Source organism: Vidua macroura, chromosome 18 (genome assembly GCF_024509145.1).
Source record: "Vidua macroura isolate BioBank_ID:100142 chromosome 18, ASM2450914v1, whole genome shotgun sequence".
In the NCBI taxonomy this organism is placed as follows: domain Eukaryota; kingdom Metazoa; phylum Chordata; class Aves; order Passeriformes; family Viduidae; genus Vidua; species Vidua macroura.
In genome coordinates, this window is record NC_071588.1 from 12,027,150 (window position 1) to 12,053,252 (window position 26,103).

Here is a 26,103-nt window from a genome sequence, read left to right on the forward strand (position 1 = left end):
TCTAACCTGCAAATCTAGGGTGCTAAAGCAAAAGTGGATTTGAAGATAAAGCTGTGGAACACAGACTTTTTTTTTTTCCCCTTTTTTCTGTTGCCAACATTAACAAAGGTTCTCTTTTGGACAGCTGGACAACTTCTCGAGCTGGAAGGTCAGCTACTGATAAAAAGATTTTGGAACAAATTACTTAAGTACATTAATCATCTTTCCTCTGTAAATTGCTCCCTTTTACCAACTGTATTTTAGGGGAGAGAAAAAGGGATTGGTTAGGAATTAAATTACCAGCAGTTAAGTTTCATTCACCATGTCCTCTAGACAATTCAAGGTTGCCAAAGGGATGCAGAAGAGCAGAAGTCATCCAGAGACTTAGTCAGGCTCCTCCATCTGCTCTACAGAAAACACTGAGGAGCTTCTCCTCACCCATGCTGGAATTTCAGATTCTGCCTTTGTTACTTCAGTACCCTTTTTTGAGGTACATTTTGGTTTTATGTCATGTCCCTGTATGAAAGAGTTTGGAATATTTTCTTTGGGAGGATATACAGCACAGAAATCCAGAGAACACAGACTGCTTCTAAATATTCTAACACACAAATAACTTGATGTAGAAATCTAATGAAAGAATATGAAAACTTTGATGGGAAAATCCTTTATCAGAATTTTGAATTTCTTTACTTATTTTCTGGGGCTAGATGTGAGAACACTTCTATACCACCAAAATAAATAGATAGCAGGGCACATCTAGACAGTGACAGGGGTTCTGGTTTCACCTAATAGACAGCCTCTCCTTGTATTAAGAGGATTTTCCTGCTAAGAACTTTTCTGTGTATCTGCTACAAGCAGACTGCCTGGCATCAGATGCAAATGGTACTAAAAGCTAATGAAACAGGCTTGGTACAGCCCATGGGCAGGCCTCTGCATCAGCCCCCTGAAGACATAAGCAAACTTTCATTTTTTTGACAACACTTGGCATTAATCTAACTCCACACATCTCTGAGACAGACACACACATTTAATGGTACCACCCAGAAAAAGGCATTTAGGGGATGTGGCTCACCTGAGCTATTAGAGGCTCCACGTCAGGATGAGATGAATTACAAGCTAGAAATTACTATTTCCTTTCAACACAAAGGATGATGGCTAAGTCATAAAAGATGGCAAATGTTAGGGGACATAAATGACAAGCAGAAACATTGCAAAGTGGCTCTGGTCTCTGTCAGTGGCAAACCAAGGCTGAGCCCCAGCATTCAGTCTTACTCCTAAAGGAGGTGCTGCAGAACCAGAGAATTGGAGTTAACACAGAGCTGGGAGCAGCAGTGGGCTCCCAGAGAAGGGCACGTTTAAGGATTATAAGATATTTTTTTGTTTTCACACAGACCCCAACACTTCTGTCTGTACAGTGACTGTCCCAATATCCCCAGGGGTTACAGAGTAAGCAGCCAGCAGTGTCCAGGCACTGAAACTGGTATTATTTGGGGGAAGGAAGGTTACCTGGGGATCCCAGCTGGAGCACTGTGTCCAGCCCCGAGGTCCTCAGCACAGCAAAGACCTGGAGCCACTGCAGGGGGTGCAGAGGAGGCCACAGAGGTGATCAGAGGCTGGAGCACCTCTGCTGGGAGGAAAGGCTGAGAGAGCTGGGGCTGTTCAGCCTGCACAACACAGACTCTGGCAAGGCCTCAGGGTGGCCTTTCAATATTTAAAGGGGGCCTAAGAAAAATGAGGACACACATTTTAGCAGGGCCTGTCACGACAGGACAAGGGGCAACAGTTTTAAATTAAAGAAGGGTTGATCTAGACAGGATATAATGAAAAACTTATTTCACAATGAGGGTGGCAACACACTGGCACAGACTGTCCAGAGCAGTGGTGGATGCCCCATCTCTGGAAACATTCATGGTCAGATTGTACAGGGCTTGGAACATCCTCATCTGGTTGAAGATGTCCCTGTTCTATGCAGGAGATTTGGACTGGGTGACCTTTAAAGGTCTCTTACAACCCAAACTATTCTGTGATTCTACAATTCTATGATTGTACCTCAGCCTAATTTTAAAAAAATTGAAAATTGCTTCAGAACACAGAACTATCAGCTATAATTTCTGACTACTATTTGTAGTATCCAAAAATAGTGAGCCTGGCTCAGAGCACTGCTAAGGTTATTCTGACAACACTCCTGCCTTAAAAGACTGCAGGGACACTCCAGCATAACAAAGCCTCCACCACCTAGTGCAGTATATGCAGTTCTAGAAAGGAAAGGAGGACAAGAACTATGCTAATTGTTGAGATTCAGCACACTGTTAATGTAGAATTAACATCCTGAATTAACATGAAGAGTTGTTCAGAAATTCTTCATGCTGTAACACTGCAGTAAAGGTCTCCTGCTTGTACAGGATGTCACTTCTACTATTTCAGCTTGTAACTCTTCAGGCTTGAAGGATTTGAAGGAATGCATTCTCACCTACTTAAATACCAAGTTTTAGATGGAAATTACCTATTATCCAATACATAAAGACTCGTTGGTTTGGAGTATTTTAAACTAGGCTGTCAGAGTGCTAAAAAGTTATTTTAACAAAATACTCCAGTTTTTATGCCAACACAAACTGGTCTTCCATCCTACATCCCTTGCTTTTCAACAAACAAAATGCTTAACTGCCCACTCCCACCCAACAGCTGACATCCAGCATCCCTGCACTGACAGCACAGACTTTCAGCTTTTACTCTCCCCTACATAATGAAACACAGAGTAAAATATCAAGATGAGAGTCCATAAAATCTCAGTGTTTGCAAAATATTTCAGCATGTTCATAAAATGCTTAGAAGAAGTAACATATGCACCTTTACATTTTACATCTATACCACCGTGTTAGACTCCAAGTCTCAGAAAATATCAAAAGCTAGAGGGTTAGATCAGCAGCAGAGGAAAATGCTATCATTTCAGAAAACAATACTGATCAAGCAGCCAGTGTTCTTTCTTGTTAGTACCAAATCACTAGAATACATGGCATTAGGAGATCCTGCTGAGATCTTTGAGCCTGAAGAAACATAAATCAAAAGGTCCAGAAAATGCTTGCTATTAATTTCCATCAGAATTTTTGAAAACAGAAAACCCTCTATAGCAGCATCAGATGGCAGCTCATAAAGCACAATCAAGTGCTGATCCTTAAAACTGGTAGAAAAGACTTCATTTTAATTTTATCTTGATACAAAATTACATCTTCATAAAAATTACCCAGAAACATCCTCCTTAAAATGCCTGCTGGCTAAAATGCATCTTTCAGACAACACCTTCACCTCAGAGTACTGTGAGTGACCACACAGACACATCACCTGACTTTGGGGGTCACTTAGGGACTTCACAAAAGAGTACATTTTTCCTCAGTGACCTGTTGGGTAGCTTTTTTCAACTGACCCTGGTAAGTAAGAAAAAATAAAGTAGGTTCAAGGTGACACAACAGAAAATCAGGTTTGTGTACTGTACCTACTGAAACTTGGTCAGAAAGGGCCACGTCATTACTTGGAAGTGACAAATCCATATGTGACAACTGCTCTGCTTGGGTACTGGCAATTTTCTTTAAAGCTACTATGACCTTACATTCACAGTTTGTAAGTTTAGTTTTTAGTTTATAAGCCACAGGCTTCAAAACACACATAGGTAGGGGGTTTTGCAGCTTATTTAGGAACAAATCAAGATTATGAAAAAAGCTGGTAAACCTCACTGAATATTGTGAAGTTATTTATAAAAATTAAGAGAGCTGCACATTGGAACTTAATGAAGAACTCTCAGGACTTTTAACAGCACTAATATAAACAAGCACTACCAACCAGGGTGAAATATAAAATGCAATACATACCAGGAATAGTACGAAAAAAATATATACTCAACTGTTCACTATTGGAAAACACTTTTGGAAAGTGACAAGAATGGCATGTTCTATGACAGGATGGTATTTTGGTATGTGCACACAATCTGGAAGCACGCAGAAATACTCAAATCTTTTGTCAATGTTGAGAAGAAAAAAAGCAATGGAAAGCTGAAGGGAGTAAAAATTTAAACTCCTCTAGCGTTCTGAGAGAGGTAAAGTGACAGCAGGAGCTAGCAGAAAAGCCTTTCAAACCAGAATCCCTAAGATCTGACTAGGGTTCCCTGCTCCTTTTTCCAAGGCCAGTTCTAGAAAGACTTGTGTTTGTAAACACATGACTTAATTCATATTTGAAGGTTCCAGCTCTGTCTGAGGTTTCCTACTGGCTTAGGAATGACAGAAATACACAGCCTGGATTTCAAACAGTTTGTCAGCTGAAGTTGAGAGAAGGAAGCAGCTTATTTGAAACAGGTAGTAAGAAACAAATACCCCATAATAGAGGTTATGAACCAGAAAAAGACATCTGCAGTGGGTAAAGCGTTGGAGAAGACATACTCCTCTCCAAAAACTAAAGCTCTACCTGAGTTTACACATTTCATCCTCAACAATTAAGAGCCTCAAATTAAGCCATTAGGAGCTGACAAGTAATTAATTTCATTTTCTCATTTCCCCCTACTACAGCAGCATCCACAGAACACTTCCCTTCTCTGTCCAGCAAGTGGAGGCCCTGAAGGAATCCTGACGGCTATAAAAGGTAAAAAAATCTCTTTCTGTTATGCACCCCACAGCTAATCTCAAGTTATCTTTTCTCCTCTGATACTGGAATTCATGCAACAAAAAAGAATTTCAGTAAATCTGTTTCTCATGTATTTTACCCTTTTTTTGTGGGGGAGGACATATACATGTGCTAACACCTTATGCTGTCTTGCTTTCAGACACTGCCAGGACTTCCTCAGAAAAACAAAAGCAGCTCTTTATCCAGTTCTAAGAGTTAGTGGAAATGCCTAATTCAAGTAAACATTTAGGCAGCAGCCTGCCTAGCACCCCAACTAAAGCTGACTGATCTTTGGTAACACCAGAAGAACAAGACTTTGCAGAGAAGCAATGATTTAATTACCCTATTTACAGTAACATAAGTCACAGTATACACGGGGAGCTTCAATGTTCAGCCAGCAGCAATACTACCAGAGCTCAGTCTAACACAAGGCACAGCAGTGTCTCAGCTCAGAAGACAGGGTACAGTGTTTGATTCCAGTGATACTATGAGGGAGAAATTATTTGAGAACAACCAGAGTAATTATTGGGGGGGGAGGAGGACTTAGGAAGGCCTCAACATTTAGAGTATTTCAGACTCCAGTAAAGATGCTAAAAACACACAACAGTCCTATTACTGAAAACAGTATCTGGGTATTCAAGATGTCAACCTGAATATGCTCCAATAGAAGGGACACAACTTGCAGCTCCCTGGGTAATAAAAACCTCTACAGCATATGCTTTAATTCTTAGATCTGCTTCATGCAAAATGCCCCCTGCACACTCAAAAATCTGCCATTGTACAAATAAACAGAGGCTGCAGTAAATTAAAAAACCAGAAACGTGGAGCTACCACAGCCAATGCCGCAAACAGCATGTGGCACTTGCTTTATGCACAACACCAGAATTTACTGCAATTAAGACATACGTTCTAAAATTATAAACATGTGACCAGACAAAGCTGACTGGTTTTAACAAACTGCTAATTAAATTGGAATCCTCTTATCCTCTCTCTCTCTTTAGCTGAATGAAGCCGCAACTGTTAGAGCATCGTAGCTCATGCAAAACAGAACAACAGGCTTTCCTCTTAGGTCACCGCTGAGCAGGGGAATCTCCCGTGTGCGCCCGGCTCTCGCAGCAGAGCACAGCTGGGCTGCTCTGTGCCACGCCGGGCTCCCGGAGACCTACCGAAAAGCCGCCCCTCGCAAGAGATCCGGGCTGGATTGAGAACGAGGGTGCTAAGTAATTCATCCCACCCAGGGAGTGGAGGAAGGAGAAATCCCAAACAATACAGAGTGAATCAAACAAAAATCCCTCACCCTTTCGTCCCCCCTTCCAAACTTCTCTCGACTCCTCCGTTTCCCATCGCCCTCAGGATTTTCCCGTGCAGCAAAGCAGCTCTGTTCAGCCTCTAACCGCAGGCGAACCGAACTAATGAAATAAGTATTTCCCAACCACGACGGCAAATGTCATCAGATCTCATCTCCCTCCCTCCAGCTCGGATGAGCCCAGCGGCGCCCGCAGCCCGCCCAGCACCGGAGAAGGGATTCCCCGCAGGTCACGGCCAGCTGCCCGGGAGGCTCTGAGCGCCCGCGGGCAAGCGGAACGGGAAAGGGCAAAGGCACGGCACACCGAGGAACGCCCTACAGCGCAGGGGAGCCGGCAGCTGTTTGTGCTGCTGCGGGCACAGGGACCGAACTTCCTCCAGCACCGCATGTGTCCCCGCCGGAGCCCCCGGCCTCCCCGCGGGGCATCTCCCGCCCGCCGGCCCCGGGCTCCCCGCGTGTGCGTGGGGGAAGTTCCCCGAGCCGCCCCCCGCACTCACCATCACCGAGGCGCGGGCTGGCTCCGCCGGAGTTCCCCGGCGGCCGCGGAGCCGGAGCGCGCCCGCCCCCGCCCGGGCCCCGCGCCGCCCCCGCGCCCCCACCTGACCGCCCCCGCCCGGCTCACACTTCCTCTCGCACCGGAGTTGCCCGAGCCCTGGAAGCCGCATACCTCGGATTTCCTGCCGCCGCGGATAGTTATTTATTTTATTTCTCCCTCTGCCTTCGCCGCCGGGGGGCTGCGGGCCGGGGCCGGCCGTGCCTGACAAGGGGATGTCGGTGCCGGTTACCGCCGAGCCCGGCTCGCAGCCATCCCGCTTAGGGCAACGGAGCGAACAGCTGCCGCTGTCGGTTCGCGAGCATTAATAAAAACCAGTTATCTGCTCCCACCTGTCCGCCAAACCTCCCCGAGACATTCCCTGACCCAGTCTAACCCCGCGGGTGCCGCTTCACCGCCCTTCACCTCGCCGCCACCGAAGGCCCGTCCGTGACCTATTTTTCCCCGGCGCGGCCGGCTCGCTGCTGTGCCCGCAGCGCCGAGGCGGCGGGGCCCGCCGGGATGCTCGGAGCGGAGCCGAGCCCGCCACCGGCCGCCTCCCCGCCGCAGCTGCCGCCATGGCCGGGCGCGGGGCCGCCCCCGCCGCGGCACAGCCCGCACCGCTGTGCGCTCGCCCCCGCGGGGCCACCCCGCAGCTCCCCCGCACGGCACCGACACGCGGCGCCGCGGCCTCGGACACCATCCCCCGGCCTGCCGCTGTCACATCGTCCCCTCCCCGGCTCCTGCGCTACCGGGGGTGCTGCTGGCAGCGGTCTCGCTCCAGCCCTTTGTCACTTCTTTCGTTACATCCTTCAGCCTTTCTCAAACTATTTGAGGGGAAAAACAAAAGATCTCCCCTTGTCCTTTCTCCCGGACTTCCCTCTCCTTTTGATGATTCCGGTCAATCCCCCATTAAGAGACCCCAAATGTGTGCCACTCCGCTGCCAACCTCAGTCCATGTAATCCTGCCTCACAAACTCATTGATACATCTTTCTCCATCTCAGCTCAGCACAGCTAAGCTCATCTTCTTTTCCCAGCCACTGATCCAGGCTCTGCTCCAGATTACCTTCATCTCAGAAGTTTAAACATTTTATCTTTACTTGCTGCTTTCTCTCACTTCTGCAGGCAAGGCAATGGCTTTGACCTCTTCCTTGTCTTTCCAAGCACTGCATTGCTTTGGTTTGGTTTTCCCCTCTCCCATTTATTAGGAGTATTTTGAAGTGCTCAAAATCCATGCTGTTTACTAACACCTCAGGTTTAACACCTCGCTTCTCAACCATGACAGTCCCCACTATAGGTAGAAAGCAGGTGCCAACATTATCTTCATTTCCCATCATTTTAGCCACTTTTTACCAATCTTTTCTTCATGTTCCTATTTTCTTAGCACAAGGGTTCTCACATTGAAAGCCCTATACACCTTGCCACTTCCTACTTATTTGCATAAATCACACACATACTTCTATGCTTAATAGCATCTTGAAAAAATAGCTAAAGAATAATTCAGCTACCCTATTTACCTTCTATAAAATTGTATTAATCAACAATACCCTGTGTCTATGTCTCCACTTAATCTGTCTTCATTGCCTCTCACATCTTTCCACCAAAGGCAATAACAAATTCTATATTGATTAACAACACAGTTTTGACACTACCACTTCAAAAATCCATTAACCTTTACCCTTTTGACTACATAGCACAGATTTACATTTTAAATACAGAACTGAAATGAATACTTACTTTCTATGTATTCATGCAAATAGGCTTCTTTCTGACCTGCCCTTTTTCATCTGCTCCTTTAGTCACAGTAGAGCTCCTATCTCCCCTATTACACTGAGACTTTTTCCTCTGTACTGTCATTTTTAATGCAAATTAAGTAGTTGTTGTACCTGGAATTAAATACACTGTTGGTGTTCACTAATTTGAAATTGTCTCTTTATCTTTAAAAGGATATGTTTTTCACCATGTATTATCTTTGATTCTGCCCAATTCCAAAGGTTTCTTCTCAACTTTTTGTCTCTCTGACTGGCATTTTCATTAATCACCATGGTATTTCCCATGTTTGCATTGCAGACTCCCACAGCATACATTAGTCAGTTGTCTGAACCCTCACAAGCAGAAGGAATTTTGCAATATTTGCATGTGCAAGTGTACATAACTTACAGTGCTACTGAGCAGAATAATTCCAAATTAGTTACCTAAGGTAAAAAATACATCTGCTCCATGAAGGGTAGGTGGCATCCCCTGTACCTGTGGGAACCAACACCACACCACAGGATTTGCACATTCTGAATATGGGACATGTTACAGAGATGCTCCAAATTCAGGAAGGTTGTGAAGAACAAGTGGATAAAACTACCTGGTGCTCACAGAAAGGGACTAAACCTTTGGTGCTCGGGTGAGAAATGTCCTTGGGTTATTCCCAGGCACCCACCCACATCCCTGTAAGCTGCAGCCCTGGTGCAGGCAGTGCTGCTCCAGGCTCCTGCAGAGGGTGGAGCCACTTCCTACTTATTTGTAAGTAGGAAGCCATCCCCTGGTGTTCTTGAGTCAGACTCAACACCACCTAAAATCAAAGGCCTTTTCACTCGTTACTTTTATACACAGCAGTATTTAAGACACAAAATTTAAGGTTTCTGGCTGGTTAAGGGTAAAAGATGCTACAGTGTTTTCTTGTTTTATTAGTTGGAGACACTGTGCAAATGAGGGCTGTAGAAACAGCTAACATCTACTGCTCTTTAAGCTTAATTTAGGTGATAGAGGAACAAAACAATGTGGCTTTATGCATTTTGGCAATGAAAGATGGATGGGAAAAAGACTGACAGAGCAATTACAGGGAACTTGAAACATGCCCAGAGTCAACAAGATGACCTAACATTTGTCCTTTTCAAAATAAATACTCAGAATGAATAGTTTCAGCTCAGCAAACTATCTCTGAGAAAGGAAAACAATCATCCTAGGTGCAACTGGTAATCCTCAAAGACCATGTCCTATACTTGTCCTTCAACTATGGGAATGACCATTAAAACCATTAAAGAACATTAAAACTGACAAGTTTGTATTGCACTCTGTGTTTCCTACTTTAAGCCTCATTTAATTTTTATTTTTTTTTTGTTTGTTTAAAAATCTTTGGATCTTCAAATGAGTAACAATCAGAAGAAGTCTGATGAACACTTCAGCCAGAATCACCTACAGTATGTGAGCTCCACATGTGCTCTCCAGTGCCACAATACTAGGAGCCAGATGGAAATGATTTTACACTTCTGCACTCTGGGATTTCTCCATGAAATGTTCTAGGGTGAATAATGAATGTTCAGAAAGATTGCAGGCCTCTCTGCACTGTTGAGATAAGGGTGCCAGCTTTCCTTGCAAACACAGCATATGAGTTTGTTAAGGTCATTTGAAATTCTGCTCCATTTTCAAATGTTTTTTTCAGTTTGAAGGATATGCACTATAAATCCTAGCATGAACTCTATTTCCACTTAGCAGAAGTAGATTTCACCTCTTGTTTTTAAGGAAGTAGGACATTGTTTTCACTTATAGATGACTTCTTTTTTCCTTGTAGAGATAAGAGTAATCTGAAGTTTCCAGTTCAGTGCAAGTCCTACAGGAACTAGAAAGTATCATTCCTCCAGCAGCAGTATTTGCCTCCTTTAACTCAAGTATTTTCTTGAGTTCTTTCTTGCTTCTTTCTTGCAAACAGTCAGATGACAATAGCTACCACATTGAAATATTTGCCCAGAAACCCCTGTCTAATCCAGACTGGCAAATTTTGTGGTCTTATATAAGTATTTTCCAGGAAAATTTCTCTCTTCCATCAGTGTTAGAGCTGAATTTGATATAATTTTATACCTCAAAAACTTACTCAAGAACAGCAATTTCTACACAGAAAGCTATTATTTTGGGAATTTCAGATGGACCATATGCTGTGTGTCCAGAGACAAACAAATGTAAAATCATATCAAATGATTTGCCTACACTTGACATTCAAACTGTTGTTCTCAAAAGGGCAAATGGAAGAGGAAAGAACGAGTACAAATGGAAAAATGGGAGAGGAGGATGTCAAAAAGTAGCAATAGGAATAAATGAAGCTGAAAGGAGTCTTGGAGCAGGAATCTGCAGTTCATCATCTTGCTGTCTTCACCTTGCTGCCCACATACTTCAAAGACTTCAGATTCAGATTCATCTCCTGGTGGGCCTTTCATTTTGTCAGCTCCAGTCTGCTGCTGGAGACAGCTCTCAGACAGAGGTTTGCAGGAAGAAAGACACTTTGCTTTGCTTTACCTTATCGATTTGAGAACATACAGAGGCAGGAAATTTTATTCTAGCTCAATTATTCACAAAAAGCATGCAGAGACTTGTCAGATTTTTAAAGGAGAGAAGTGACATATTGAGAAGACAGTGACAAAATAACCCAGAAAATGGGCCTACATGGGAATGGTTTACCTGTCACCCTGATGCTCAGCCCAAAAACAGTGCCTGTGACTTCTAGCAGTGATTTCAGAAAGAGAGCAATACTCACTGACTACTAATTCACAAAGTGGAAACCCACCCTTCTGCTTAAAATTATTTCTCCCACACTTTGTCAGCAGGGTCACATTGACTGATTGTCTCAATCCTGGGCTGAGAACTCCCTGGGCAGGAAATTTGTAAGGCAGTTAAGTCCTGTCTATATGTCTCCTCTTTTCTTCCCTAATTCAAATCCTTTTGCTTTCTAAGTGCCTGGGTGCCAAGGGGCACAACTTGGAATAATAACTTTTATGGCACAGGAGTTGATATTTCTGCATGTCAGCAAGGGCAACTGACTGTTCTGGAATTTCACATCAAGACACTGATGATCTCCAAAGCAATCAACACTGGGTTTTTTTGGTAAAATTCTTCACTTGAAATTTTGCAACACAACCTAGCAATGCTGAGAGCCCAAGTCTGTTTCCTGACTAAAACTCCCTCCAGCTGGAACACACTCACTGCTGTTAATTTAAATTTCAGTCAGTTTCTAATACTTCTATAGCTTAGTGTTCTGTTTACAAACTATATAGAATATTGCTTATTTGCTCGTGCAATTTAAATATTGAAAAGAAGGTTTAAAAAAAAAATTTAGTAAAAGCCTAAGCCTCCAAAATCTCTTTGTTTGAAATAAGCTTAACTTTCAGAAAATGTCTGTGTACATAGTTGCATGTTTTATTTGAAACACTAGAAAATGTGAACTATTATTTTTGTTGGTCCTAAAAGTAATGTTCTCTTTAGTATAAATAATTCAGAAAAATACTTTTGCTTTCTTATTAATTGGGAAAAAAATTACAGTGAAAGTACCCTGACCTGAAACCTGCTGGGAAGTAATTTTCAGTAAGACCTTTAGTACAGAGCTGTCAGTCTAAGGGCAAACAAAGCCATATGTTTTTCTTTCAAGCTTCTTGGAAAAACTACTGTGTTACAGGCATGAAAACAGCACCTTTAAGTGTCACTAAATACAATTTTTAAGGATTACGTTTATCCCATTGTCAGTGTTTCAGCTTACAAAGTATTTGGAATGTGCATTTCATTTCAACACTTCCATTCCTGAGTATTTTCCCTTATGCTACCAAGAAAATACCTTTGAAATCATTGCATTGCATTCACCTCAGAAATCCCATCTTCATTATACAACCACATGGGCCTGCAAGCCCTACTTCCCTTTAAAATCTGATTTATGATTCTATTTCAGCTTTTTTTAACACTGAATCTGCCACGAGCTGTGACACACATGGATTACAAACATAAAATATGTACTCTATATTAAGCAGATCTCCCAGGACAGAAGGCAGTGCTGAAGTGTCACTGAGTTTGGGATGGCTGCACACGCTTCTCCATGGATGAGCTACATGGACATAAAAGCCTGGCCTATCTTCAGGTTTGTCCAGATTTTTGGAAATACTTTAGTCACTTCAGTATCACTGAAATAACTGGAGCCTAGTGATTCTGCAATGCTGTAGTTGATAGTTGTACTCTTAATTAAGAAAAAAATGAGCAACAAACCCCAACACATGCTTTTAAACCCTTAGTGTAGTCTGTCAGGAGGAATAAACCAGGTATATGTAAACAGAAATCAGTTTAGCTGTTACACCAAGCTCATTAAATTATCTCAAACATCTGAATACTTAAGAAACTGCCATTGCATTAATGACTCCCACTAGTTTCAGTCTGCTAAACAGGAGATCATAGTCTAAGTGCTAATTCACTTTGAATATACACACAGGGAGCAGCTGAAGAGATAAAGATTTAAATAGAAAATGACCTGGTAGGAGTTTTCAGTTCTGATTTTTACTGTGTCAGCAAATCAAACAGCCAGCAAAATTCATAATTCATTCTGAGTAACTGTTAGTAAGTGCTTCAAGTGCAAAGCTTGTGGTGGCTTTTTTTCTGATTTTCCTTCCTCTAACCTACAGAAAAATTAAACAACTTCATAAAAGCCGAATTTGTGAAACTTTATTGACAGGAGGTGAGTAAGCAAACTGGAGGAGATGGAGTGGAGGCAACTGAAATGAACAAAGGCCATAAAGCTCCTGGAAAAAAGCCATTTGTCACTCAAGCTCTTACAGAAATTCCCTTGTCGGATCAGAGTAATACATCTGAGTGTTCAGAGGAGCATGCTGAAATACTGACCACTATGGCCTTCATTACTTTGCCTCACCCACTCAATCCTATTTTGCCTTAATTCCTTTCAGGAGGCTGAGAAAGTCACCTTGTCTAAGTGGTCAACCCCTGCTGCTTCCACAGCAGCTACCGCGCAAACTCCAGAAGTGTTCATATTATGCCAGGAAATCCTCCACAGGAGCCAAAGAGTCTGCAACAATAACACACTATACAATATTCAACATTTTTACTCCTCTAACTTTAGGAATTTTGCCAAAAGATGGAGTACTATTACTCAGAGAACTCCCACTTTCAATATCCATGTTTCAGCTCCACACATTGACATTGCAAACTGGTCAGCCTCCACAGCAAACAAACATGCTCTTACCTACCATCATCTGCCATCTTATCTTCTCCATCCTAACCTTTTTAACTTGGCCAATTGTATCTTGCTGTAGCCATTAAGTTAAAAACATTTATCTATAAATGCTACTTGCTTGCACAGGTACATACAGACTTGCATCATGCTGCTCTCATCCCACATTCTCCTGTTTTCATTTTTGCACTACAGCAGTGTTTATCCATGACAAATACTTACATCCTTTTCCAGAGAACTGAAATTCCTGGAATATTTCTCATTAAATTCACTTCTTTAATAAAATAAAGTTAATTTAACTATTAATGCTCTTCTTTCTACAAGGATGAAAGTTATTATAAATTACCATAATTCCAGGTAAATTAAAACCATCACTGGTGCAGAAGGAAATTCTCACAGGGTTCCAGAAAGGCAGGATGAGCAGTTTGTCTGATAGAAGTGGTTTTGTGTTCCCTTACTGCCATTTGGGGTCTTTCAGAGTGAGATTAGTTTTTTTACACAGACAAGATACAGGAATGAAAAAAGTCTGCCATACCTGGAATATGGAACAGACAAGAGCTGAGCAAGATATACAGGCTGATATCTCCCCCAAAAGCAGTCGTGGAAATATCTACAAAATTGAATGTATAGAAGAGGAAACTGCCTTGGTTAACATCACAGAATCCTCTGAACATCCAACTGGAGGAAACAGCTCATCAAAAAGCACTGTTCACCTTGGCTTTATCACACACAGCTTCACCTAAGAAGGAAGCACTGAAGAAAACTCGAGTATGTCTTGATTCTGGATCAACATGCATTACATAAATGTTCCTCTGAGTGATGCCACCAGTTTCAGAACAAAAGAAGGGAGTATCTAAAGACAGAAAGTACAGCTTCACCACTTCAGACACATGGACATTACTGGCCTGCTCAACACTCCTGTGTGAACTCCACACATGGATATTAATAGGAATTCTGTGTCAAAGCTTTCAGAGAGAGACTGTAGGAATTTGTAGGGGAAAGGAAAGCTAATGGCAGTTAATAAAGATTCAATTTTATGTCTTAGATTTTCTTTCAATATTCCAGATTTAGTTTGCTGGGTTTGTTTGCTTTGTTTTGTTTATGCAGCAGTCTACACTGATGTAACTGTTGTTGCCATTTATTTCCATGATAAAACTAGGAGAAATAACTCACAGTAAGAACCTGCAAAAACCAGTCTGATAAATAGACATATAATACACATATAATATAAAAACATGTATTTTAAAGACCTTTCATGGATCACCACCTTTAAAACTCTGTTTTCCTACTGTATTTAAAAATCTTAAGTTAGTTAAAAAATCCTATTTAAATTTTTTTTAAGAGGAATGAAGCCAATCCAAGTGTAAAAGTAATCCCATTAAGTGCCTAAAGGTAGCTCTCCCACCCGTATCTGATACACAGCTAGCAGATGGAAAAATCAAATAATGGATTTATTCATTACACATTTGTAAAAGGACACTGATCACACAGTATTCCAGCAAGTCTCCACCTTTCAAATACTGTTTCGAGTGGGTGGAATGGTTGCTGTTAGACTTTTAAGATCCAGGTTTAAAACAAAGTGCTTTATGTCCTCTAACACACTACAGTCTCCATGACAATCTCTCTTCCACAAAGCAATAGCTTCATTTATTTCAGGGTTATTTGCTCCCTTGCTTACCTTTGCCTAGAAATTCATCTACTCAACAAAAGAAGAAACTTTTCCTAGGGAAACAATGGAAAAAAAAAATAGCTGTTTAATATCCACTGGCACAAACCACAGTTCCAAACCCCATGCTTGTATCTCCAGGGATTTAGATTTATTGGCATCTTTACTAGCTGGGTCTTGGAAGCCTGCAAAGTTGGCCAGGAAGAACAGTGTGTATATATTGAGGCAGAAAACTCTGTGAACGACGGACATTTTTCACTGATGAGTTCTGTTTTTCCAAGAGGATGGAGTGAAGAACTGTAAATAACATGTTGGGCAGAGGTTGAAAAAGTTATCTAGCTTTTTATAGGCAACTTTAAGACTTCATTGCTTGCTGGGTTTCTGGTCTCAAGCCAATCACTATGGAAGTTTCACTTGCACAGTTAACTCCTTGCTTACCTTTGGTCCCAGAGCTGGTATTAAGGTTGCACAAGAGAGTGAGCACACATGAGAGCAAGTGACAGAGAATGAGAGGTACAACTCCTCTGTACCTGCTAAAAGCATTCTATCAACTAAAATGTTAGAAAATCAGCAGACAAGGCATGGATGAATAGAATGAAATTAACTTCACAGATGGAAAAAAAGGGACAAAGATGGAAAATGGCTTTTTACTGACAAAGGAACAACTATCAAGGGTAAAGAAGAGAAATCATTTAATTTTAACTCTGACTGTAGGGACAACTTGTATCATACTTTCCTGCCTCCCCTTTCCCTAGTGGAGGCCATTTACCATGCTAGATGAGAAAAACAATGGACATACAACATATAACAATCATATTAATGATTACTTGACTAAAATATGTGGATTTTTGAAAAGCTACCTTTTTCCACATATAAACAGTTGTCCTCAGCAAATTCAACAGAGTCAGAGTCACTAATCTTTCATACATTCAGTTTAATAAAATTAACTTTCAGTCATGGTTTGAGAAAAGGGTTGGGCTATCACCTTATTATGCATTTTAATGAATCAGATTGTCCAAAATTTAAATGTTCATTAAAAAAAAAAAACAAAACAACACCACCCCCAGTGGTGGTGATTTGATGCAAAAATATTCCTGTAAATAAGAATTATATGTCACCAATGCAAACATGCTTTCCTGAATCTGCAGGCAGGTATGACAATGCTTTTTTTCAGTAGGAGTTCCTTTATCCTGTGGCTCAAGGAACATTCAAGGATGAGTGCTGGAAGCATCACACCTGTAACATTATTTTTCTCTGCAGAAGATACAGTGAAGGGTAATGGAGAAAATTAGCAAAGACCAAAAAGGAAGAAAACCAAGGAAAAGAGAATGGGAAAATACTGATTTGTTTGCATTTTTCAGTCTTCCAAACTTTAGCTTGTACTGTAACCATAAAGTATCTGCCATTTATACAGCTGACTGTATTTAAAAATTAAGGCAGTATGATGATAGAATCATTTGGCTCAGAAGGGACTCCTGGAGGGTTTTTCATTTATTCCCAGCAGTTTTCCACACAAATAGGTCTTCACCACACCAGAAATGGTTTCCTCACACAGACGAGGAACAATAGGTCTATAATGTCATTACTGGGGAACGTAGCAAAAGCTCTGAAATCCTTGTTAAAATTCCTGGGGCAGCAGGCCAGGCAGGCAGCGTGGCAGCCCCAGCCCACGTGAGGCAGAGCAGCAAGGTCTGTGCTATCGGTGCCCCAGGAGAGGCTCAGCTCTCACAGCCCCTGGGCAGCACAGGCAGCGCTGCAGGAGCCTCTGAGCACAGCCCAGCACTGCTGCCAGCACCAGCTCCCAAAGTGCCTCATCGCTGCACGGAGCAGCTTCCTCCTCCTAGCACAGGCAGAAAATCTGCAGCACAGACATGTCTCTTCCTTAACATCTCAACAGCTCCCAGTCAGTGGGGAGCTGGCAGGAGGAGCTGCATTACTGAACAGCCCTTGCACAAAGCAGAGCACTGGGCCTGCTCCTGCCCACGGAAAACCCTGGCACTTCATGGCTATAACATGGCCATGTCCTGAAGAGATTAAAGACAATTCTATCTTCTAAAGTAGGTTATTTAACCATCTCCTCACCAGATGTCCCTATCCCTAGGGACAAAAAAGCACAAAAAAGAAAAATAAGCAGTAGAAAAAAAAATTAAACTATTATTATATGTTGTCATTATGGCATTGTTACTATTTTGTTTACTGCAACTACACAGTGTCAGGGGTGGAGGTCACCTTTTCTAGACACTTGTTTTTGCATATCGAATGGTACTAAGTCTAATAACTTGCTTCAAGCATTATCTAGTTGCTGGAATCAAAGCGGTTTTTTGGGGTTTTTTTTAATGATTTCTTTATGGTTTCTGTTCCCTTGTGGCTGCATAAAAATGGCATCCAAAACCCTCAGAAGTAAGAACAGCAAAACGGAATAACTAAACCCTTGTGATTTCTGGGATGTCTCTTGTGATTTCTTTTTTTTTTTTTTTTTTTGAGTTGGCAACCCCTCATACTCATTTTCAAATAAAGCATTAGAAGCACTAAAAAGACCAACTGTTTTTTCAGAACCAATCATGATCCAACTAAAACATAATCATTAATTTTCTTAGAGCCTCAATACATGACTAAACTCCACCTCTCACCATGCTGAGGGCACAATCTCAACTCAATGGAGGCACAGTAAGTTTCTTCAAGTTTTTTCCACTTCCCCCAGTCTGATTTAAATGGCAGTAGTTTGGTCGGAAGGCTCGTGTTCCACATAGCAGATGTCTAGGTGCTGGAAGCACATTTGCCAACCAAAAAGAGACACATCAGCTATGAGCAGGAGGAGAGTAACTCAGATCTCTCACCAGCCAAGGACAGGAAGGAAAGCAGAGTGGTAAGATTTCTACAAAAGTGGTTTTAGTCTGCTGTTCCTCCAGTTTCAAGTTTTCGAGTACATGGCAGGAAATGCTGAACCTTAGGCTCCAGTCAGGTTGTCTCAAGCAGCCTTGAAGAGCTGCCCCTTGGCACTGTGTGCTGCTTGGGGGTTCTTCAAGCCAGCTTTGGTAGCAAACTCAGACTGGGCAGAACACACACCTAACACAGGTTCAGAGCACTGCTAATGGATTTCCCTCTTCCTTTGGATGATAGATAGCCAGTTGTCTCTAACAGAGACATTAAATACTGTAGCAAATCTTTCATTTTAATCAAAGGCCTGAGAATCATTAATGCTGAGGCTGCACTTCAGGAAATGGGAGAGAAACAAACAACAGCTGGATTGTATCAAAAGAAAATCCTATATATTCTCTCAATGCCCTATTTTTGACAGTGACCAGTAATGTATATCTGTGGGAATATATAAAAATAATTGAGGCATAAAATGAAATCTCTTTGACAGAACTGCCCAACTTCCAGGAGAGCTGAGGCATGTTGCCTGTTTGTCCCCTATATTGGGGACTTCATAAGAGACTTATTTTCTGCTTCTCAAATTCCCCTGAATGGCTCTGGTCACACGGAATCCCAAAACAGCACCCTGCTCTCCTGTTCAGAACCAACCTTCCTGGAACACAACTAAGGGAAGAAGGTGCTACACAGAGAGTACCAGAGCAAGCTCCCACTGGGTGACACCATGCTGTGTAATAAGAACTACCTTTAGAAACTTGCAGCACCAGCTTTAGACCTCAACTACTCAGTGTCCAGAGCTCAGCAGAGCCTCCTGCCAGCGCCCAGTCACACTTGGCATGAACAAAGGCAAAATAAAGGGAGCTCGCTGCTGTCTGCAGCTTCAGGCACTCAGTGGATGCTCCCACCTTGATTTGACCCTGCTTGCCCAGACCACAGAATGAAGGGCTTTACACACACAGCAGAGAATAAACACACTGCATTGCTTTTGGAATTAAAAATAGAACAATTACCCATAACAGTTTGCAGCAAGACTTCATGCACATCAGTGTCAACGCTGTAGTATATGGCGTGCATGCACAGCTTTTGTCTGTGGGGAACAGTTACTAAAGATGGACATGAAGATCTTATTACAACAGATTATTATTACCACAGAAGATGTGCCAGGAAAATACAAATAGTGTATATTAAACCATATGGAGAACTTGCTGGTACGTGGAGCTCAACCACCAAAATGCTTCTTCCACAATCCCCACCTACCCACAGCCTGATCAATGCCCATCATCTGTGCACAAAGTTTAACTTTGTTTTATTAATAGTACCACAAAATCTGGATATATAAGAAAGTGCCCTACTATATAAAGCAATATATTGGGATTTTTTTCCTCCTGCTGAAATAATTTCTAATTTAGTTACTATAGAAACCATCCTGCAGCCATCCTAAAAAAAAATCTCTGTATATATTTACACTCACACTGAGAAGAAGAGATGAAAAGCTGGAATGTACCTGTACATGCAAGAGACAAATGGTCAAAAGCACCAGATTTGACAGTAATTTATAGGAACACAGCTGAAACTCCTTAAAATCTAAGAGCAATATTCATTCATATGATTGCCCTCACTAACAAAGCCATGAACATGCAAAAAACTCTGCTTACAGAAAACCAGGGCCTTTCTTTACTGCTCGGGAAACAAATAGGTACAATAATGCAGCATCACTATTTTTTCTTAGAACTGAAAAAGGGAAGTTCTGAGCATCCTGACATTATTCTAATATGTCAAATGAGAAGAAGTCAGGGCTAACTGAACATGCCTTTTTCGCTCATTTAAGGTGCAGATGAGTGACAGCTAACAAATTATACAACAGCCCGTGACACACAGATCCAGACCAGCAGTTCTGCAGTAAAATTTAACAAGAGACAGCTTTACCCAGGTTTATTTCTTTTCATACAGTGCTGTCATAAACATTTCATAAATAATTCTACTAGGACTATGCATGATTTATAAAATGTCTAGGAGGAGCTGCTAGTTTTCTCTCTTGCACTCTGTTGTTTGTACTTGTAAAATTGAGTCAGCTGTAATTTCAACAACCCTAAATCTTCTCTACAAGAGATTAAAAACACCAGTGCTACTTGCTGCAGAAGAAAAAGGTATTCCAGTGGTAAAGTATCTACAGAAAGCCACTGAGACATTCATTTCACTCTATTGTATCATGAAGGCTGAAGAGTTCTCAAAAGAGAAAACCAAAGGCATTTTATGGAAGCAAATAAACACTTTGGGCAAAAGGTTTCTATTGGAAATAACCCTGGGGGACATTAATAGGCTTAGAAAATCTTAAGGTTGGCCATTTAATTTCTAAGATTAGATGAGACTACTTTTGTAGAGTGCTAGAATTTGTGTTTTATCACTGAGCCTGTATGTGAAGACAGGAGCTGGGACAGTGGGCTGCAGCACCATCTGCACAGGGGATGACACACCAGAGCTCTGACCCAGATGGTGCAGCTCAGTCTCTTCCCCACTGCCTGCCTGGGAGCTTTGCATGGGAACAGAATAGTTGTGGTTTAACCCAGGCAAAGTCAATGCAGAGCTGAGAGGTTGTTTTCCAAGTTGTTCACAGATTTAGGTTTGTCCAATTCTGGAATGTCAGCTGACACCACCAACATTTTGTCATGGGCACTTGTAGCCCTTTCCCTCTCAGATCTGGGTTTCCTCACTGTGCTATGTCTGTGTCATCTGTTCTGGATTAATGCCACGTGCTTCACACAATGTTACTTGAAGAGGATTTTGAAAATATTGCTGGGTAGAAAATGAGACCACCAAAATATTTCACCATGCTAAACTCGTGCCTGTTACCAGGAAGATTAACCTACATGCATGCAGAATAAGTCAAGATGTCCCCACAGCTGAGACACTGGAGTTTATCCCCAAACCCAAACTTTTAAAGCCTGGACACAGTGGTCTACATGGAGTACTCCAGACTAACACTACCTTTCTATGCTGACAGACCCAAGTTCAAACTGAGAATAGCATTTACAAATACCTTCTATCTTTTCTACCAGTGTTCCCAATATGTTGCACTGGGCCAGCATATACCTTCTGTTGAAGGTTGTCTTTTTTTTCATAGTGTATCTAATTTCTGATTAAATAAATCAATTATGGGAATTAAGTTTTTGTTGATTTATAAAAAAACATTATTATACTGCTGTCAAGTATCTGTACTAGTACTTTTCATCCTGAAGAGTATAAAAATATTAGTATGCAGAGTAAGAAATAATTACTTTCTGCAATAATGCTAGAAAATTCCACCTAGGAATATAATGGAATCTCTATAAATTAAATTAGCTAGCATTAACATTCAAAAACTAGACACAATTTAGGTCAACCACTGATCTCTCTTAATGTGGTAATTCACATTTTAAAGTAGAAACACTCCCTTATACACACCTCTCATTTCCCTACTGCTCATCTTCCTCATACATTAAAAAAGAATACTTCTGACACTTAACCCTGCAGTGATGAACAAGTCAGCCTTGATCATGCAAAGTTCACACTTGGCTTGAAGCATGTTGAATAATTCCATTAATTTCCACAAGAATACTTTGTGCTATGTGAATCTGAGTCCAAGCATTTAGCTGTGTCAGGGGCTAATAACAGCAGGATTTTTGTAGGGAAAACTGGCAGACAGTGCAGGGAAATCAGCTGTGTAGCCATCAATCAGGTCCCCACTGTTTAGTCTGCCCCATCAGCTGTGCCCTGGTATCAGCTGGGATAGAGTTAATTCTATTCCTAGTAGCTGCTACAGCGCTGGTTTGGATTCAGTGTGAGAATAATGTTGATAACACAACTGATGTTGTAGTTGTTGCTAAGCAGTGCTTACTCTAAATCAGTTTCCCAGGCTCTGCCAGCGAGGAAGTGCACGAGGAGCTGGGAGGGAGCGTGGCCAGGAAAGCTGACTGGAACTGGCCAGAGGGTGGAACAGAGGTATGTATATAAAGCAGTATAGAAACCGGGGGAGCTGGCAGGGAGGGGCTGATTGCTGCTGGGGAACTGGAACATCAGTCAGCAGGTACTGAGCAGCTGGATTGTGCATCACTTGTTTTTCCTGGATTTTATTTCTCTCTATTTCTTTACCTCCCTTTCATTACTATTATTGTAATATTTTTATTTCAGTTTTTTAACTGATCTTAGTCCACGGGCTTTACCTTTTCTCTGATTCTCCTCCCCATCCCATGGAGGGTAGAGAAGGGGAGTGATCACATGGGTGAATGGTATTTAGCTGCTGGCTGACAGCACTTGTTAATCAAAACTTCTCTCCAGAAAGATGCAATGATATAGAAACCCTTTTTGCAGACTGACCCATGAATCAATGTTGAACCACTGTCAATATTCCTTAGTTGTTTAACCCATCTGAGGGATTATAATCAGAGATGAGCACTTACCTTGTACTTAAAAGAGGTTTGCAGAGAGGTGCTAATTAACACAACATACAGCAAAAATGAAGATAGCTGTTAGCAGATATAAAGCTGAAATAAATTTCACAATTCCAATATTAAAACAGAAGCACTGGATGGGAAAGTAGAGACACAACATTTTGTCACTGCCATCACAGGCAACCACATAACAGATTTGGACTGTACTCAGCCCAGAATGACAAGCAGAGCATCTCCAGGCTCTCACCACACACTGCAAACCAGAACTGCTAAAGAACCCTATCACAAAAGAACAAAAGGCAAAAACCCTGGCACATAGCACAGAAAAGCCAAGGATACCAAAGACAACAGCAGCGTGTAAGTGGCAATCCCAGCAGGGAACTGATGGATAAATGCCCATGTGAGTCTCAGGAGTGTTCTGTGTCCCATGTCAGTGAGAGGCACAGGCACCCTGTGGAAGTGATCACAGCCACACTCTCTGTGACAGTGCTGCTGCCTCTCTGTGGGGCTGGGAGACTCCTTCTGCTGAGCCATGCTGCAGAGAGCAGAGCACAAGAAAGCTCCTTCCAACTCTGCTGAGTTCTCAGAGCAAATAGCACTATTTTTCATCATGAGAACTGCAGGTTGAGTTGAGAAACAATAAACAAGAGGATAATTAAGATGAACAAAATTGGAATTTTTAAAGAGAACTCAGCCATCAAGTATATGAAAAATGATGCATAACTGAAAAAAAAATGTTGGTGCTTCTCTCCCCATGTTTTCAAGCTCACCAGAAATAACCCTTCAAGGGAGACATTCACCCAGTAAATATCTCTGTAATTCTCCTTCCCTTTACTTGCTCATGGCTTGTTTAACGTGCCTGTGTGGAATTTCACATCCCCATCCCTTTGCAGACCTTTCCAATGAGAAACAGGTGTCTCAGGGCTGGCTGAGAACACAAGTGCACTGTGTTTATCAGCTGTGTAAACTTACATTGAAGAAATTGGTCTTGTTCCTCTCGCAGAAGAGGCCCTGTGCAGGCATGTGCTTCAGCTGCTGCCAGGGCACCCCGCTGCCCAGCAGCACGTCCCGTGCCCACTGCAGGTTCTGTGGACAACAACAGCCAGGTGAGATGGAGGCAGGGGATGCAAATGCCACCACAGGTAAAAGTACAAAACTAAGTACACTTTTATTTATTAGCCTGAAGTGTCTTTTCTCGTTTCCCACATACTTGCTGTTCCATTCTCCCCACACACTCTCTGGAAGCATTCCCAGCTCTTCCCTCGGGCCAACCACCTGCAGGGAATACCTGCCAGAGCTGAGGCCTCGACCCTCAGGCTTAAACTGCAGCCTTCTTTTAGTGGGGTGCTGAATTCAGGGCCTTTGGCCCTACCCAGCCATTGCCCTCCATGTAAGTTCACTTTACCTCCCTGGAAATTCCATGACTGTCATCAAACTTGGATAATAGTGCTCAATGAATTAACAAGAAATTATCAGCAGGAAACTAAATGATAGATAACAACCAAAAATTGATAAAAGCACTATCCCTCTAAGAGTTCAATGCATGAAGCTCTCTTTTGTAGCTGAGAACTCGGGACAGCTGTTGGCTCCAGGCAGAATGTTACCAACAGATGGGACAATTATTAATTGTGAGATGTCACTGATGGAAGCTTTGCTTCACTTCATTTTTTTTTTTTTATTTCAGGGTTCAAATGTGGCATTTGAATTGCATTTGGCCAGCTTTTGTACAGAAAACTTCACAAGAGAGGACATGAAAGAAAGAGGAAGATGTTTGGTTCATAGAGGGAAATAAGAATGTTGCACTCTGGCTTGTGTTCTGTGGACTGGAAATACACTTCTGTGAGTCATAAATGTGATTAAATCACGTCCATCCAAGAAGGATATTCCAGCTGTAATATCCTTTCTTTTGTGTATATGTTTGTATGGTGGGGAGGGGGAGTTATTAGAAAAGTTCTCCTCCTGTGTTCCAGATTATTTTTGTCTATAAGACCCTGGTGAAACAGTGAAAGCTCTGCTCAATCATCAGTGCCTTTGTGCTAATGACAGTAATCATGCAGAAATCTCCAGTGTCTCACCAGAACTGCAGCATCCCCTCTAGCAAAATGCTGATTATGGATTCATGTGCAGGAGAGCCAAACAATAATAACCAGATATTTACGGGTGTCAAAAATCCCTCATTCCAAGAGCTCACAGAGGTACTTACACAGGACATTCATGATTATAGTGCAGCATAATCAAGGGGATTTGGACAGCTTTGTTTTGGTATGGAACAAATACATATTCACTCATAAACATCACAAGGTACTTTCTGCCTGGTCACGGATATCAGTAAATTTAATTATTATCATTGAGTGCCAAATTTAATTAAGACTGAAGAAAGCAGAGGATGTAAACTCAGCTGCATACTAACTTTCCTCTACATAACTTCTTTAGTAATATGTATTTCTGTAATCCTGTTAACCTAATCCTGAAAAATGCTTGGGAATACATACAGAAGAAAATACAAAGCAAGAGAACCTACAAAAATCTGGTCTTCCATGAAAGTCATCTTGTTTTGAATAAAATCAGAATCCAACAAAAATAAGCCTATTGGAACATCCAAGAGCCAGGCAGAGAAAATGCTTTATTTTTGTGCTAATCATAGTCATCAGAAGTTTAAGTAAATTCAAGTGTGAAAATGAAGTAAAACTTGCCTAATCTGAATCTTACAGTTAAAACTATCACATAAAAATTCAAGGAAAACAAAATCCTTAAGAAAGTTACCATCCCACCACAAAGCTTAAATCTAAAATTCCAGTCTAAAGAAAAGTTAGCTGTGGATGTATTCTCGAATAGAAGCTTTCCAAGGAAAAGGTTAAGAGATCATTAACTGTATCATTAATTGTAGCATCATGCTCTGGTGCTGGGATGTGCTGTGCACATTACACTGACCATGCACAGGCATGTGTTTGGTACACATAATTCACAGGCTTTTATTGAACAAGATGATGGCAGTAACCCAGCTAGGAGGAGAAAAGATCATTCAGACAAATGGGGCAATTACACGGTAACTTCACACAATCAAAGCTAATAGGAATAAAAGACATAGTTACAGATTTTCCACTACCCTTCTCCTTAAATCAGCATGATCACTTATTCCCAGTAAATATGCCTGAGCAGGTCTCAACTCATTAGATTTCACAGAGTCTGCTCTGCTTGGTTTCCACCTGAAGTTATTAGGAGTGGGTGAAGGGATCCAGGACACAGCAAAAAGGATTTATTCTTCTTGGCACACTGCTTGCCAGCCTGAAATGCTGGATTTGGCTGTCTGACTCAGGGCAATTATGAAATACTCTTTCCAGTTCAGCTGTTGCCTCCCACATCTTTATCACCCCAAGATTCAAAGACAAGATGACTGACAGGGTACAGTAACTTGCAAAAAAGCTGAAGTAGAAAAGGAAAATCTCTTAGGGTCAGCCAAGTGGAACTGAATCACCTGGGATGGATACCCCTTAACTCTATGGTGTCAGAAGCACCTTCACCTAAACTGGAAACTCCACAAAGTGTTTCTGAGAGGTGAACAAAACACACCAGTATACTTTAATCCCTCCCTCTGATTTATTTACAGTCCATTAGAAAGCTTTGTCTCAAAAACCTTCTCCTACTCCTCCATCAAATAAAAGCAAAATAAGACTACTGATTTGAAG

The 26,103-nt window shown here is 41.8% G+C and overlaps 1 protein-coding gene across 1 annotated transcript in view; it reads right to left on the reverse strand.

The window, feature by feature from the left end:
- Positions 1-26,103, reverse strand: part of CABIN1 (calcineurin binding protein 1) — a 108,891-nt gene that overhangs the window by 37,114 nt on the left and 45,674 nt on the right. Inside the window, exon 30 of the mRNA XM_053993816.1 lies at positions 23,390-23,503. Coding sequence (XP_053849791.1) covers positions 23,390-23,503 — 114 coding nt within the window. The remainder of the gene's footprint in view (positions 1-23,389; positions 23,504-26,103) is intronic.